The 15,754-nt window shown below is 40.9% G+C and overlaps 1 protein-coding gene across 6 annotated transcripts in view; it reads left to right on the top strand.

The window, feature by feature from the left end:
- The window catches only part of PCNX1 (pecanex 1), a 158,725-nt gene extending 146,346 nt beyond the window's left edge, over positions 1-12,379 (top strand). For all 6 annotated transcript variants that reach the window (XM_055130035.1, XM_055130034.1, XM_055130032.1 and 3 more), the window contains 6 exons: positions 1,334-1,564; positions 2,130-2,404; positions 4,094-4,299; positions 5,227-5,663; positions 6,376-6,516; positions 6,695-12,379. In XM_055130035.1, the coding sequence (XP_054986010.1) occupies positions 1,334-1,564; positions 2,130-2,404; positions 4,094-4,299; positions 5,227-5,663; positions 6,376-6,516; positions 6,695-6,835 (1,431 nt within the window). In that variant the 3' untranslated portion in view covers positions 6,836-12,379. The remainder of the gene's footprint in view (positions 1-1,333; positions 1,565-2,129; positions 2,405-4,093; positions 4,300-5,226; positions 5,664-6,375; positions 6,517-6,694) is intronic.
- Positions 12,380-15,754: the final 3,375 nt, after the last annotated feature.

Here is a 15,754-nt window from a genome sequence, read left to right as displayed (position 1 = left end):
CGAGAGGCATCCTGTTTCAAATGTTGTTCTCCAAACAACGCTGTAGGAATAATCACAGAACTTTACTTACTCATTCAGCTACAGTAAACCCAATGAATGAAAAATCTGAATAAGATTAAACATTCTCCATTTTCAGCTTGCCTAATGCTTTCCGCTTTAGTGTCTATTTTATTAAGAATGTGAATTTTAACTGTCTGCAGCTTAATTTTCCATTTAAACACTTGCACCAGTACAACTATAGAAAGATGCCATTTCTTCCCTAATGGAAATATTTTCTAAAATATGAAATTCAGCAATTTACTGGTACAGGGAAGTAATTTTTTTTTCTTTTTGGGTCACACCCGGCAATGCTCAGGGGTTACTCCTGGCTCTGCACTCAGGAATCACTCCTGGCAGTGCTCGCAGGACCATATGGGATGCTGGGAATAGAACCCGGGTCAGCCGCATGCAAGGCAAATGCCCTACCTGCTGTACTGTCTCTTGCTCCAGCCCCCAGGGAAGTAAATTTAATGTTTAAAAGAGCAGTTAGAAGTGGTACAGAGTCAAAAGCCATTATTAGTATTTTAAGGTATAACTGCCATATTCCTCAGAGGTGAAATTTGAATCCAGGATTCTTGTAGAATAGGCTGAGGGGCTGTTGTCTGGAAATCTACAAAGAAGTCATGACAGCAGGAAAGAATCAAGAAAGAAGCCCAGCTGGCTTTCAGTTAGAGTCTTATCTCCATCAGATTTAAGAGGGTGCTTTGGAGAATGACTGTCACACTCACAACCTACAGGAGAAGAACCTTCTGCCCTCCCAGCCTCACCTCCCTCTGCAGCCATCAGCTGAAGGCAGTGCGCAGAAGACTTAACTCTCAGGCAGTGGAGAGAGGAGTTCCTACCCGTACAAGTTGGACAAGTCCCCAGTGAGGTGTTTCAAGTCTGGCTCACAGCGAGTTTTCCTGATTTCCAAACTAGATTTCAACTAGAGTTTGTGTCCCAGAGGGCAGAGCCTGTTATTCGCTCACCACATTGGCAATAGAATAGACCCCCAGTTCCACTAGAGAAGTTTTGAGCTACCAGAGAGACGGTACATCAGGTAAGGCGGCCAACCCAGGTTCAATTCCCAGAATCCCATGTATCCCCCAGGTGATCCCTGAACACAGAGCCAGGACTGAGTCCTGTGCACCACTGGGTATTGCCTAGAAGCCAAATTAAAAAAAAAAAAAAAAAAAGATGTGCACAAAATATTTAAGTATGGATTTGGGGTATTTACATATTGCTTCAAGGCTAAAATGATGTGATGTGAGAAGTTTAAAATTAATAGATGTATATAATGTTTTTCTTTCCTTAGGATCATTTCACTTCTCCAGATGAGTACGATGACCCTTCTGTGCTGTACGAAGCCATTGTATCTCATGAGAAGAACCTTGTGATCGCTCACGAAGGGGACCCTGCCTGGCGGAGCGCAGTCCTCGCCAACTCTCCCTCCCTGCTCGCCCTGCGGCATGTCATGGACGATGGCACCAATGAATATAAAATCATCATGCTTAATAGACGCTACCTTAGCTTCAGAGTCATCAAAGTACGTTTACTTATTATTTTGTTCATCAGAGTAAGCTTCAAAGGCATATATTTGAATCGGGGAGGGGGGGAGGGAAACTTAGACAGCTTTCTCTAGACTTCATGAAAATTTGATTGAAACGTAACAAAAAATAAAATAATGGACATATTGCATTAGTGTTTATCATTCACCAGTACTTGATTTCTTAGGTCCGTAACATATTCTGTCCTCTGAAATTTTTCAATAAGCCATGCACTATCAAATGTTCGCTTGTGGAAGTCTGTTTTCTACTTTCTGTGCTCTGTGTAGGGACCATCTCTTCCTGAAACAGCAGCACCATGCTGCCCAGTTTGGAAAATGAAATGACATTTTACTGGATGTCTTTACAGGACAGACAGAGGAGAGAGCACTGTAGGTGAAATAATTCGTGAAAATTGAACAATTAGGGAAAATTGTTCATTGGTGCCCTTCTACCATTTACTCTGCTTATCATGATGTCTGTTTGTCCCTCGCATTTCTGCTCTTCTGCTTGTAGGCACTGTGTTCTTTCCCCTTTAGTCTAACTCCCCTCTGGTCTGGTTTTCAGGTAAATAAGGAATGTGTTCGAGGTCTCTGGGCAGGACAGCAACAGGAACTTGTTTTTTTAAGAAACCGTAACCCTGAGAGAGGCAGCATCCAGAATGCCAAGCAAGCTCTGAGAAATATGATAAACTCCTCTTGTGATCAACCCATTGGCTACCCAATCTTTGTCTCACCCTTGACAACTTCCTACTCTGACAGCCATGAACAGCTCAAAGAAATTCTTGGGGGACCGATCAGCTTGGGAAATATCAGAAGCTTTGTAGTGTCAACCTGGCACAGGTGAGCTCTGGGAGATGCATGTTTTTCACGGTAGTATGTCCTGATCCTCTTCCAGGGATAAGTGCTATTATCTAAAGTTTGTTCTGAGCATTTTTTTTTTTTTATATATATATTTTTTGCTTTTTGGGTCACACCCAGCGATGCTCAGGGGTTACTCCTGGCTCTGCACTCAGGAATTACTCCTGGCGGTGCTCGGGGGACCATATGGGATGCCGGGGATCGAACCCGGGTCGGCCGCGTGCAAGGCAAACGCCCTACCCGCTGTGCTATCGCTCCGGCCCCTGTTCTGAGCATTTTTGTCTTCAAAACCTTAAAAAGAGAAATCTAATAGACAACTCTGGTTAAGACTCATTACTCTAGGGGCTAGAGTAATAGTACCGCGGGCCAGGTGCTTGCTTTGCATGCAGCCCATCTGGCTCTGATTGCTGGTACTCTATGTGGTCCCCTGAGCCCAGCCAGAAACCAGTGCGGCTCAGTAGACCACATAGGGTACTCTGAGCACTGAGCCAGAAGTAAGCTCTGAGCCCCACAGGGTGTAACTCAGAAGTTTTGAAAAAGAAGTTATATTTCTAGTGTTCCATAGAATCTCGAGTAGTTTGCTTCTTTTGTTTGTTTGATTTTCGCTCATTCTTTCTTGCAGCGTATTGGCACAGTAAGAATGTGAGGACTGTTGAGCTGGGAAAATTAGGGGAAAGGTGTAATAAACTTGTCCAGGTTATTACTTAATTTTTTTCTGTTGCAGTAGTGGGGGAGGGGAGGACTGTACATGTTGAAATTCCTGGGTGTGGAATGCAGGATCCCATGTCATCTTAGCAGTAGTCAGTGCTCACGTCTTGAGGCTGTAGTGCACTCAGGTGTGCACACAGAGGCACACATGGAAGGGAAGAACATAATCCAGCGTAGTGTTGAAGAAAATTTTCTTTTTCCATTTTTTTAAAAAGTCTCTTATGTGTACATATATAGTTTCAGTAACTTGGTTACAAAGGTGTTCAGGTTTATGGTATTGATTACAGAGTTACAGCAAACCCCTCCCCGCCCCGTCACATTGCCTAGGACCCCCCACCACCGTCCCTCGTAGTTTTCTTTTCAACAGAAAAGATGTGTGTAACCATTGTCAATGTGTGTAACCATTGCCTTAAGGAGGTTCAGTTCTTTTCCCCTAAGAGCAATTGCATAGAGATTGGGGTGGGAGTGGGGGTGGCACCCGATTTGCCCAGTACTGAGGGGTTTGAGTGCCCATCAGGACAGACTAGAACTGTTCGCCCCACCTTATGCTTTCAAAGGAAAAAGATGTGTGATTGCAGCATGGCCTTCCAGGGTTACTCAGACAAACGGCTCTTCAGGGGGTGGAACTACAGACACACTGCCAAGAATCTGCTGCTGCTTGTGAGCTATTGGTGCGACTGTGCTATAACTTTATTGTGGTAGTGGAAAGATATTAGTATATAGGAAGGTGAATCAGATTGGGAGAAATTAAGGAAACGAATATAAGAGGGAGCGAATTGTACGAAACCATATAAACCAGAAAATCCCTCCTCCCCGTACCTACCCCAGTAATGCCTGTACCATGAAAGAGTTTTAAAGATGAATATTAGCAGTATTGATAATTTGGAATAAGCTGGGAGAAGAAAGAAATACCGGCCCTGAGGTGATCTTGAGTAATACTTCCTGTTTGTCATTTCTTCCTAGGTTAAGGAAAGGTTGTGGAGCTGGATGTAACAGTGGCGGCAATATTGAGGATTCTGATGCTGGAGGTGGAACTTCCTGCACTAGTAACAATGCAACAACTGCCAATGATCCTCACGGCAACTTGTCCCAGGGAAGCACTGGAAATCCAGGCCAGGGAAGTGGAACTGGGCTCCATCCACCTGTCACATCCTATCCTCCAACCCTAGGTATAATGCAAGGCAAAAGAGCCTCTTAGCTGCTGGCATTCTGTTATATGGTATAGAAAGAGGATGCATATTGCCCCCTTAGAAATATATAGAGTATTTTGCTTGATTCTCATCTGGACATTATCCTATATTTTTATGTTAATCATTATTAATTCAAAGATGAGTATTTGAAATTTTATTTTTTGAAAGGATTTTAATGGCTAGTGATATTAGCATTTAATATCATTTCCTTCTCTCGTTTCTTCTGAGTATTGTAGTCTGTGTGTGTGTGTGGTGCTAGGAAACAAACTCATACATCACTAATACTATACTTTGAGAATAGTCATTACACAGCTAGGCACATCATTGATTCTGAATATTTCTTAATTCTGTTTTTCTATACTTCATTTCTTATATATTGAAGTATTCTTGTTATTTCAAAATATTTTTATCAAAAGTATTTTAGGGTTTATTCTAATTCTAAATTTTATGAGGTTTTTTGGTTTTTTTTACCACATTCTATGGTATTCAGGGGTTTCTCCTGGATCTGTTCTCAGGAATTACTCCTGGTAGTGTTCAGGGTACCATATGAGACGCTGGAATAGAACCCTGGTCAATATGTGCAAGGCAAATACCCTACCACTGTACTACTCAACCCCCCTCCCCATCCTAAGTTCTGTTATTTACTCTATATCATTTAATTACATGACTTCTGATACTCCAGAATTTAAATTTTAAAAAGATTCAGCCGAGCTCTATGATATAAAGCACACAAGAAAACGGCTCCAATACCTCCTTTTGACAGCTCTGAACTCTAGGGCATCTTGCTCAGTTCTGTGACTCCACTGAGCAAGATCTTTAAGCTAGAGAAAGTCATAGAAACCACCACCAAGGACACTCCTCGCCTTGTCCCCCACTGAGCACTGGCCTTTCCTCTCTCTCTCCCAGGCACGAGTCACAGCGCACACTCGGTGCAGTCGAGCCTGGTCAGACAGTCCCCCGCCCGGGCCTCAGTGGCCAGCCAGTCTTCATACTGCTACAGCAGCCGGCACTCGTCCCTGCGGATGTCCACCACGGGCTTCGTGCCGTGCCGGCGCTCGTCTACCAGTCAGATCTCCCTACGCAACCTGCCGTCCTCCATCCAGTCCCGCCTCTCCATGGTGAACCAGCTGGACCCCTCCAGCCAGAGCGGCCTGGCGGGCATGCAGCACGGCTTGCCTTCCTCCAGCAGCTCCAGCCAAAGCATCCCCGCCTGCAAGCATCACACCCTCGTGGGCTTCCTGGGGACCGACGGGGGTCCGAGCAGTGGCCCCGACCCACAGCCCGGCAGCACCCCCGCCAGCAGCTCGCATGCCAAAAAGGGGGACGTGACTTACAGAGTCCAGGTGAGTTAGCCCCAGCCTCCAGCTCATTTTATTCCCTTTCTTTTTGTTTCATCGGTCACACCCGGCAATGTCCCGGTTACTCCTGGCTCGGCACTCAGGAATCACTCCTATGAGATGCAGGGGGGGTCGGACTGGGTCGGCCGTGTGCAGGGCAAGCACCTTATCCACTGTGCTGTCGCTCTAGCCTCTGTTTATTCTCCTTTATTTCTCGGCTTGTTGACTGCATGACTCTTGTGAAAACAAAGCAGTACTAGACCAGTTTGGAAGGTTGAAAGTTTCCATCAGCTGGAAGAACAGGCAGCTTTGCCATGGTGACAGTTGTGCCTTCCCCACCATTGTCACATGCCCATTGCCGGCAGGCTTCTAGTGGTGTAAAAGGAATTCGGGCAGCACCTCTTAATTTTTTTTTTTCTTTTTCCGTCACACCTGGCTCTGCACTCAGGAATTGCCCCTGGGATGCTGGGAATAGAACCCGGGTCGGCTGCGTGCAGGGCAAACGCCCTACCAGCTGTGCTATCACTCCAGCCACAATTTTTAAATTTTTTTTTCTTTTTCAAGCAGCACCTCTTAAAATTATTTTTAATTTTTTAAAAAAATCTTTAGAGGACACAGAGAACTTTAGATGCAGAACCCTATGAAGTTTTGTTGGGGATTATTTTTTATTTCATGAAGATAAAAATGAAATGAAGATAATCCATTTTATTTAACACAGATTGTGGATCCCAGTCAAGTTCTGGATGCAATCAACTTGTCCAAAAGAAAGGAGCTGCAGTGGCCTGATGAGGGAATTCGGTTGAAAGCTGGGCGAAATAGCTGGAAAGACTGGAGTCCCCAGGAGGGCATGGAAGGCCATGTAAGTGTCTTTACGGCATTGCCTGCCACCTTTTCTTGAAGCTCGACTGACTTGTATGCACATTCTCAGCCTTTGTGCCTTTGTAGCAACTAATCACTAACTCTAACCGTAGAACTAAGCATTTGTGAATGTGATCAAGGTCTCTGCCGCTAACTTCCGTTTCATTCTGCTTCATCAGGTGATTCACCGATGGGTGCCTTGCAGCAGAGATCCAGGTACCAGATCCCACATTGACAAGACAGTGCTTCTGGTCCAGATTGATGATAAATACGTGACTGTAATTGAAACTGGGGTACTAGAACTCGGGGCTGAAGTATGATCCTGTGTCTAGTAACTGCATTTCTTTGCCCTCTCAATTCCAAGACAGTGGGAAAAGAGGAGAAAGCAGAAGATGCCTGCAAGTGTCATTTTGATCCTAGATGGGAGAGACTTGAACAGAGAGTGGGTTTGAACAAGCACCTCTCTTTTTCCCTTCACCCTGACCCCTGTCACTGTCTCCATCCCCAAATAAAGCTGAAATATTTTTTTAAGTTAGCTGCCGACAAAACATTTTGCATGAAGGAGATAGTTCTGTTAAAATTACATCCTTAAAGAAGTTTTTGTTTTTCTTATGCATTGCCTATGCTTTAAATCAACCAGCACTTCATTTCTAAACTATGATCTCATATTTTTCTAATTTTCTTGCCAAAAAGAATTGCCATGTTTTGTCATAGATCATGAAATCCATTTACCTTGATTTTTAAAGACAGACCAGTGTAGAAATCTTCAGTTTGACAAATAGCAGTATAAAAGTTTAATGTACAGTGAAAGAGACTATGAACAGACATAGATTTATCTTATTCCTTGAGCGCTAAAAACTTTAATGAAAAGACTGCACTAATTTTTTACAACAATGCACTAAAGTCTGAGATTTCTCAGAATGTTTATTTATATATAAAAATAAAATGCATTATTTAAATTGCCTTTGGGATTAACCCCTCCCCTTTCCTTACAAACACCCGTAGCAGGAACCGTGCTGCTCATTTTTCTGTCATTAGTCTGTACTTCATGCCAGAACATTGGACATTTTCTTTCAAATGAATATACTAAATTTTAAGGTATGCATAATTTCATCATTGGCATTTTCCCGGAGCCTCTAGACAGTGGATTGATCCTGTGAACACTACTGCCAGCTCCTGTGTCCACATTTCAGATGCACCCCAGCACGACGGGGTCCAGGGTGCTTACTCCTCTCTTCTTGGGGCAAGCTCTTCTGGGAAGAAAATGCTTTTGCTTTTCAATGAAAAGGATGAAAGTTCAAGAATTTAAAGAAAAAAGATCAGTTGCCTTTCATTTTAAGGATTCTTAGTTCTTGAAGTTATTCACATGCAGTTCAGTTTATCAAGTAAAAGTTTTTCAGACAAAATTATACAAATGGTGCAGTTCTTATTGTTGTATTCTCTTTAATAACTTTACCATTTATTTTGCTCCTCTCTTCTTTTTCTATTACTTGAAATTTATCTCCTGTAATTTATAGCGAATGGCTGTAATTTGGACTATTTATAACTGTGAAATTGACTTAATTCATATGTTGCCTCATAAATTGTATTGTTTGTTTTTAAATGTGTGTATTCAGGGAAATATATATATATATCTCAGATTTATAATTGGGCCAAATAGGAACTGCAATTTCAATTTTATTTGTAACTTTTGGAATTTTTCAAATCCTTCAGAAATTTTTTCCTTTCTGTGTGAAACTCCAAAGAAGATTGTATATCTCCTCTGAGCATTTAGGTGCAGCCCTTTCTCCCCAGCACGGAAAGTAAAAAGAAGCAGGTGAAATTACTTTTAATCAGATATTTCATTGACTCCACTCTCTCCAGGAACTCCTTTTTCAGCATGTGATACTAGCCATATTTCAAGTACTCACCGGCCACGTGTGGTCAGTGGCTACTGTATTGAACAATGTGGGCTTAAAGTATCTTTTGATGAAGGGACTGGAGAGAGAAGCTGTTTCTCTTACTAATCAGCTGTAGTTCTAACTGCATAGCAGAATTCTTTAGCAAAAAGATTGAAAACTAAAGTAGTAAATAGCTAATATACAGCATGTTAGTGCATTTCTACTCTAAAATCTCTTTTTTTTCCCCTAAATTTTTTGTGGTCATTCAGGACCCAAAGTGCCTCTCATTGACATTTTCATAGACTGAACACAGCAAAACTTACTCTTTAAACGCATTTGTTAAATGATTTACTGAGCCTTTCTACAAAGGTAGCATTTCTAAATTGACCAGTTAACGTGTATTTTCCTGATACTGTCACTATATCTGTATTTGCCTCATTTTGGCAAATCTACAGTAGGCCATTAAAATTCAGCCTTTTTTTATTCTGAACCTGAAATCTGATATCCCTCTTTTCTATCTTTCTTTCTCTCTCCTTTTCACTCTCTCTTACTCTCTTTCTCTCCACAAAAATACATGTCGAAAGGTATTATGCTCCCTGCTACTTGTTCCCTTTATTAAATAAATATAAGCTTTTCATGGTCATTGCCTCAATAAGAAAAGTAGAATCTTTCTGATTTTAGATGGATGATAATTAATTTTCCTATAAATACATGAAAACCTAAACATCAAATAATTCAATCAGAAGGATTAAATTAGTTTTATACCGTCCGCTCCCAATGCTCCACTCTCCAAGAGTTAAACATATAATCTAAAAAGTCATTTCAAATTCAGGACTAAATTTTAGGTGAAATATATCTATATTTCACGAATATTCGTGTATATATATATGCATATATATATATACACACACTCATTTTAAATTTTTTGTAGCAACTAATACAGATACAAACATTTATCTCAGTACAGGTTGAATATTGTATAAGATTGCCCTTTAAATAGTGAATTTATGAATTAGGAACCCCAAGAGGACTTTTCTTAATTTTTAAGTGTGAAACTGATAGCCTTTAACAAAACATTCTACTGATTTTTTAAATTATTGCACCAGGAAAAGAAGTAATGACTGAATAAAGATTCACATCTTAAAAATAGTTTGATGTAAATTAGTACACAAAAATATATACACTTTAATAAAATCAATCATAGGTGCCTCCCTTTCCCCTTTCCCCTGGGAGAATTTTAAACTGTTTGTTTAGATTCCCTGCTTATCTTTTCCCATTATTGTACAAGACTTCAGCATGCATAATTAGTGTCCTTGGTTCACTATTGCCAAAGTTTTTTAGAGTTCTATAATTTGAAAGTAAAAAATATATAATGAAAACACTTTTATTTCCAATAAGTTTTATATTGATATCATTCTGGTTTTTGTTTTTCGCTTTTCTTTTTATTTCATTTGGACTTTTGTTTTTCTCCCCTTTTGAAAAAGTCTTAAAATGTTATAAATTGTGAGGTTTTTTTCCCAGTTTTGTTCATTCAGTGTCAATCTTCATAGCTCAAAATTAAGCTCTTGGTTAATCTTCTAGCTTATAACTTGGTGTAAATCCTTTTTTACACCATTTTTCAGTACTCGATAAAACTTCACATGTTTGCATTTTTCTAAAGATTGTAATTTTCCCAATTGTAATCTATTTTAGATTAACTTTTAAAAGTTGGTATTTGGGGGCTAGAGAGATAGTATGCTTGCCTTGGGTTTAGTCCCCGGCACCGTATATGGTCACTCAAGCCCCACTGGGAGTAATCCCTCAGTGCAGATCCCAGAGTAAGCCTGAACACCACCAAGGTGTGACCCCGTGCTCCCCCTAAAAAATTGATACTTAAGCTACTTGGGAGAATAGGTGAAGTTGTATATTCTTAAGAGGAGATTAATTGCCTTTCAGGAAATTGGTGAACAACAGGTGTTCTGCCATCTTTGAGTTTCCATTGCTGGAAAATTAACTTCCATTAGATTTGGAGTATTTTTTAAGGTATTTGCTGTATAGCTGGGATAGTTCTAGTAGTCCTTGAAACAGAGGTAGGTACACAATATCTCTGTCCTAAGTGAAATTTAGAATGTTATTCTGTGTACCAAATGTCAGGGAATAGAAAATCCAAGTTTTTATATAGGAAGTGACAGCTCCTTAAGAACATTCTTTTTCTTCCTGTTGTTTGTCTTTGCATCTTATTAAAAAATACAGAAAACAGCCTCAAATTTAAGCAAGGGTAACATGGCCTTAAGAAAGCCCACCTGGCTTCCCGGAAGCATGCTTCAGCATCTGCTTAGAGACACTTTGTCTGGTGGATCACAGCATGGACTCATGCATCCAGAGTTGTGTTTTTGTATCTTAACCGAATCTAAAACTCTCTCTTTGTTTTGATAAACTTTCAGACATACTTCCTCCTGAATATGACTTGAGAAAAAGATGATTTAGTAATTATGTGTGAGAATTATTTGAATTTATGTTTACTGTATACTAAACTGTAAACTGCTGCCCAGATAGTTAATGGTGTTTGTTTTAATTGTTTTGTTTTATTTCTGTGAGTATGAACAAAGCTCTTTCTAACTTTTTTTTTAAGTCATCAGTATTCGTTTTTTGTTACTTTTTTGTGGTGTAATATAATGATATAAAATTACTTTGCCTGAACATAGAACCAGTCCATTTTTCCTCTGATAAGAAACATTGTCCAGATGAAGTTATAAAATGGCCCTTTTTATTCTAGCTTTGTTTCAGTCTAATGTGGAAATCTGGTCTCTAAGAAAGGCCCAGAGAAAGAGGAAAATTGTTGTGTATTATCTTGGATATGTATAGTTTCTTTCTTATTATTAAGTATTTAAAATTTAGCTTCTCTTTGTTTTTCTTTACAAAGATCTGGTTAGTTCTTCTCCCCCATTTTTTTTTAATCTCATTAAATGTTTAGGTAAGAACTGTGGTTGGAAAGGAATTAATTATACAAGTAGATTTGGCAGGTATGTGAATGGAGTGAATTTTTGCTTGCAACAGAAGTATGTTTTCAACTTCAAATAATCTAACCTGAGTCCTCTGTCAAGAATTATGCGTGATAGGAACTTCCTTATATTGCCTGTAAGCCACATAGTCTTTCTGAATTGAAGTAATTAAGTTTATTTGTGAGCTGGACATTATTATCTGCCAATAATGGAAGCAACGTAGCATTAGATGGAAGAATCAGAGCTAATTGTTATTGCAGGATTATATGACAACTCTGTTCTACGACTTATACCTATTATATAGGGTTATAACTTTTTCTCATGACTCAGCTCCTCTACCTGACAGTTTATGATTCAGTGGAGCCTAGTGATAAGGTGAATTCCTAGGTATTACACACACAAATGAGGTGGTATCTTGGAATTCAGAAGGGAGTAGCAGTAGAAAATGGGACAACTGCTTCAGACGACACTTCGATTTAGTGTAGTTGTGGTCAAACAAGATTTTTTTTTTTAATATATGAAGCTTGATTCTACAGCCAAAACAATAGAAACAGGGGTAGGGGAAATCACGTCTGCTAATGCTTTTCTAAGGCTTATAGTTTAAGTGAAAGCAAATTGTAAAAACTGATTATCTTAACCCTACACGAGTCTAGCAATGAGCTCTGCATGAGGAAATGGAAGGAAGAAAATTACAAATGGCCCTAGCAGGGTAGGTGTGAGGAAGGAAAATGGGTTTCCCTTTTCTGATCATGGGCTCTGAGAAGTCTTCATTGCCTCTACCAGCATTCAGTGTAAACCAGAGAAAGAATATATGTACCTGCGCGTGTCTCCGAGAGTGTGTGTCTGAGTGTTTGTTATTCTGAACAGCTTGTAAATATTGTAGTTGTTTAAAATGGAATATAAAAGCTGAGATTGTTTCTTTTCTTTGCAAATATATTGCATCAAAAATACAGTATTGGCAGTGGATATAACACTGAGGAAATAAATTTTGTTTTCATTTTGCCTTCTGTCCATTTCTGTCTTACTCAGAACTAGAGAATACCACATTAAGCACTGCATGAAATTTTATTTTAAAATATACTTGAATTCTGAAGTAACCATTTGAAGGTGAAACCATTTGATCTCGGTACATGTGATTCTACCATAGCAGGAGTGCATGTATTCCATATTAAAAGTGGAGATATATTTTCATACTTGGTAGGTAGGATGTGCTTTGTGTCTTATGAATTGAACGGAATCTGTTCTATCAAGTGATAAAATATTAGATCATGTAGATAATACAAAATACAATATGGTATTGTATTTTCTAAGGAAGGAAAACCAGTAAGAAAAGTAAACCCGATCAACAAAACCAGGCAAATGCTAATTTAAGGTATATACGAACCTACTTTTTTCTTACATTGTGCTTAAAATGCAAGCTGATTCAATCTGCAGCACACCTATGATCCCCCGAGCACTGCCAGGAGTGATCCCTGAACTCAGCTAGGTGTGGCACATGTCACTCACCTGGATGAAATAAAATTCAAGCTAACATAGTCTAGTTGTGAGATAGCCATAGGTATGCTCTCGGTTAGGCCACTTAGCCTCTAGTGATTGAGTTTAGGGTCCATGCTCAGTGGTAATGAGAGGGTCTGGCCACATGATGCAGGTGGTGGTGCTGAGGCTGGCAGTGTCTGTCCAGTGTTAGGAACTGGATTCAGAGCTTGAGCTGTTTTCCTGGTCCCTTTGTTTTGGGTTTTGGGTCACACCGTCAGTGCTTTCTCCTGACTCTGTGCTCAGCCTCAGGGATCACCCCTGGAAGTGTGTGAAGAACCATGCAGAGTACTAGGGATCGAACCAGGGTTGACTGCATGTAAGGCAAGCACCTTACCCACTGTTCTCTCTCTCTCTCTCTCTCTCTCTCTCTCTCTCTCTCTCTCTCTCTCTCTCTCTCTCTGGAACCCTTTATTATTCGTACAGTACATTTTACTTGGAGCTTTTCCTCCTAGAGGACAGAAACAATGTCTTACTGACTGGTAGCTCGTGAATCTAGCGATTGGAAATATATCCTAGACTAGATGAAGAGAATAACTGTGGAGTGAGGGTTAGACTGAACACTGGCTATGGGTTTAGTTCAGCACTTTCTGTACTTTCACACTCACTGTTTGTTTTACCCTCCCCCTTCATATGTGCTGACTAAGGAAAACTAAATGGAATTCAAAGTCAAAACTTGGGGAAATGTGGGGCTGGAGCAATAATAGAGTGGATGGGATCCATGCGTTGATGTGGCCAACCCAGATTCAATCTTCCCCAGCACCACATGGTCTCCCAAGCACTGCCAAGAGTAATTCCTGAGTGCAGAGGCAGGAGTAACCCCTGAGCATCTCCAAGTGTGGTGCTAAACAAAACAAAAAATTGGGGGCAAGTGTAATTTGGCTCAGATAGGCATGATTAGCACGTGACTAGAGATCAATCTAGTTTATCTGGAAGCCACCCATAAAAATTTATGTTTTAGTGCCTAGGAAACTGCGGGAAAAGGTAAAAGCCACTCTTCGGTCTAGGGTTCTTTTCATTCCCAAGATCTTTTGTATTAATCCATGACTCTCGCTCACATGAGAAGCCTCCACATCTTCAGTCCCATTCTGAAACATGTAACTCTGGACCTGTGTTTATCAGATCCAGTCGGTATTCTGAGTCAGCGTTGGATTTGATCGAATGGCAGGTGATGCCTGTGTCCGTGGCACTGTCCGAGGACTGCCCCTCAACTCTTTCCCAGCTCTTCTCACTTGTATACCAACACCTAGTCTATACGAGGGCTGGAGTGATAGCACAGTGGTAGGGCATTCACCTTTCACTTGGCCAACCCGTGTTCAATTCTTCCGCCCCTCTCGGAGAGCCCGGCAAGCTACCAAGAGTATCGAGCCCACACAGCAGAGCCTGGCAAGCTACCCGTGGCATATTGGATATGCCAAAAATAGTAACAATAAGTCTCACAGTGAGAGACGTTAATGGTGCCCACTTGAACAAATTGATGAGCAACAGGATGACAGTGACAGTGACAGTCTATACAAGCCCAGAGGTCTCAACTAAGATGCACCTTTGTGCAGAATGCAGATTTATCTGGGTGATATGGGAAGTGACCACTTCTGCGAATATGCAGTATGAAATGCTATTTCTTCAGTGAGTTCCAAAATACTAATTTTATTATGTATCAATACTGCAAGGAAGAGAAAATTCAGTTCAAAGAAATAGGATAATGGCTCATTACAAAATAGAAGATAGGTCAGGCTTTCAGAGTCGGTTTATTCAAGCTACTCCAGCTCTGTATGACTGGTTTTTCTCCACTCTGTCATCCTGGCTGGCTTCTTTTTCAAGTGAAACTCGTGTCAGAATTCTTGATTTTGTTCTCTATTTTGCCGGAAAGATTCCGATGCTTCTGTTGACAGAGAAAATTTCTCAGCATCATTAGCCTGTTTTTCTCTGCCCCTCATTATGGTAAGATTTGGCATGATGGGGGCTGGAGTGATAGCACAGCGGGTAGGGCGCTTGCCTTGCACGCGGCCGACCCGGGTTTGATTCCCAGCATCCCATATGGTCCCCTGAGTACCGCCAGGGGTAATTCCTGAGTGCAGAGCCAGGAGTGACCCCTGTGCATTGCCAGGTGTGACCCAAAAAAAAAAAAAAGATTTGGCATGAGCAGGAATCCTAATTTTTCCCTATGTCCTGGTTTTCTGAAGCCGTCGAGTTTGAGAGAGAAACACCCTGAACCTGGTAGATTCAGACTCAGGTAAATTAGAGCCTGGGCCTGAACCCAGAATCCTTGTCCCCCATACTGCATGGCCCCTGCATGGTGCATGCAAGGGAGATGGCCAGTCAGTGTGCCTGGCTGACCCGCATGCCACTTTCTAGAGCTATAATAGTTTCCGGGAGACAAACACAGTTCACCTGGGAATAAGGTCATCTGTAGCAGACTCTACAGAGATGATCCACAGACGTGGGCACAGACACAGGAGCAGGCATGCGCTCTGCGTGTTCTCAGGGGCTGCCTTCCATCTCAGAGTGTTTCTGCTTTTCTCCATACAGATGAGGCCTTTCTGAAATTGTTGGGGGAAAGATATACCAGTGAAGACTGCCGGAACCCGGAATGTTCCTGAACCTGAAACGTTTAAGAAAGTTTCACTGTAGATTCCATTTCTCAAAGGACTACTCAGGTTTTCTAGTTCTTTTATAGTTAGTTTTGATAAGTTTGTTTTTTCTAGGATTGTAGTTCTCAAACGTTTTAGTATTGGACCATTTTTACATTTTTCAAATTACAGGACCCTCACCAAAGAGATTTTGTTGATAAGTGTGATTTTAATTGCATTAGAAATTAAAACAGAGCCCAGAGAGATAGTACTGT

Source organism: Sorex araneus, chromosome 3 (assembly GCF_027595985.1).
Source record: "Sorex araneus isolate mSorAra2 chromosome 3, mSorAra2.pri, whole genome shotgun sequence".
Classification (NCBI taxonomy): domain Eukaryota; kingdom Metazoa; phylum Chordata; class Mammalia; order Eulipotyphla; family Soricidae; genus Sorex; species Sorex araneus.
The sequence above is the reverse complement of the archived record's forward strand: the minus strand, read 5'-3'. Positions and strand labels throughout refer to the sequence as shown.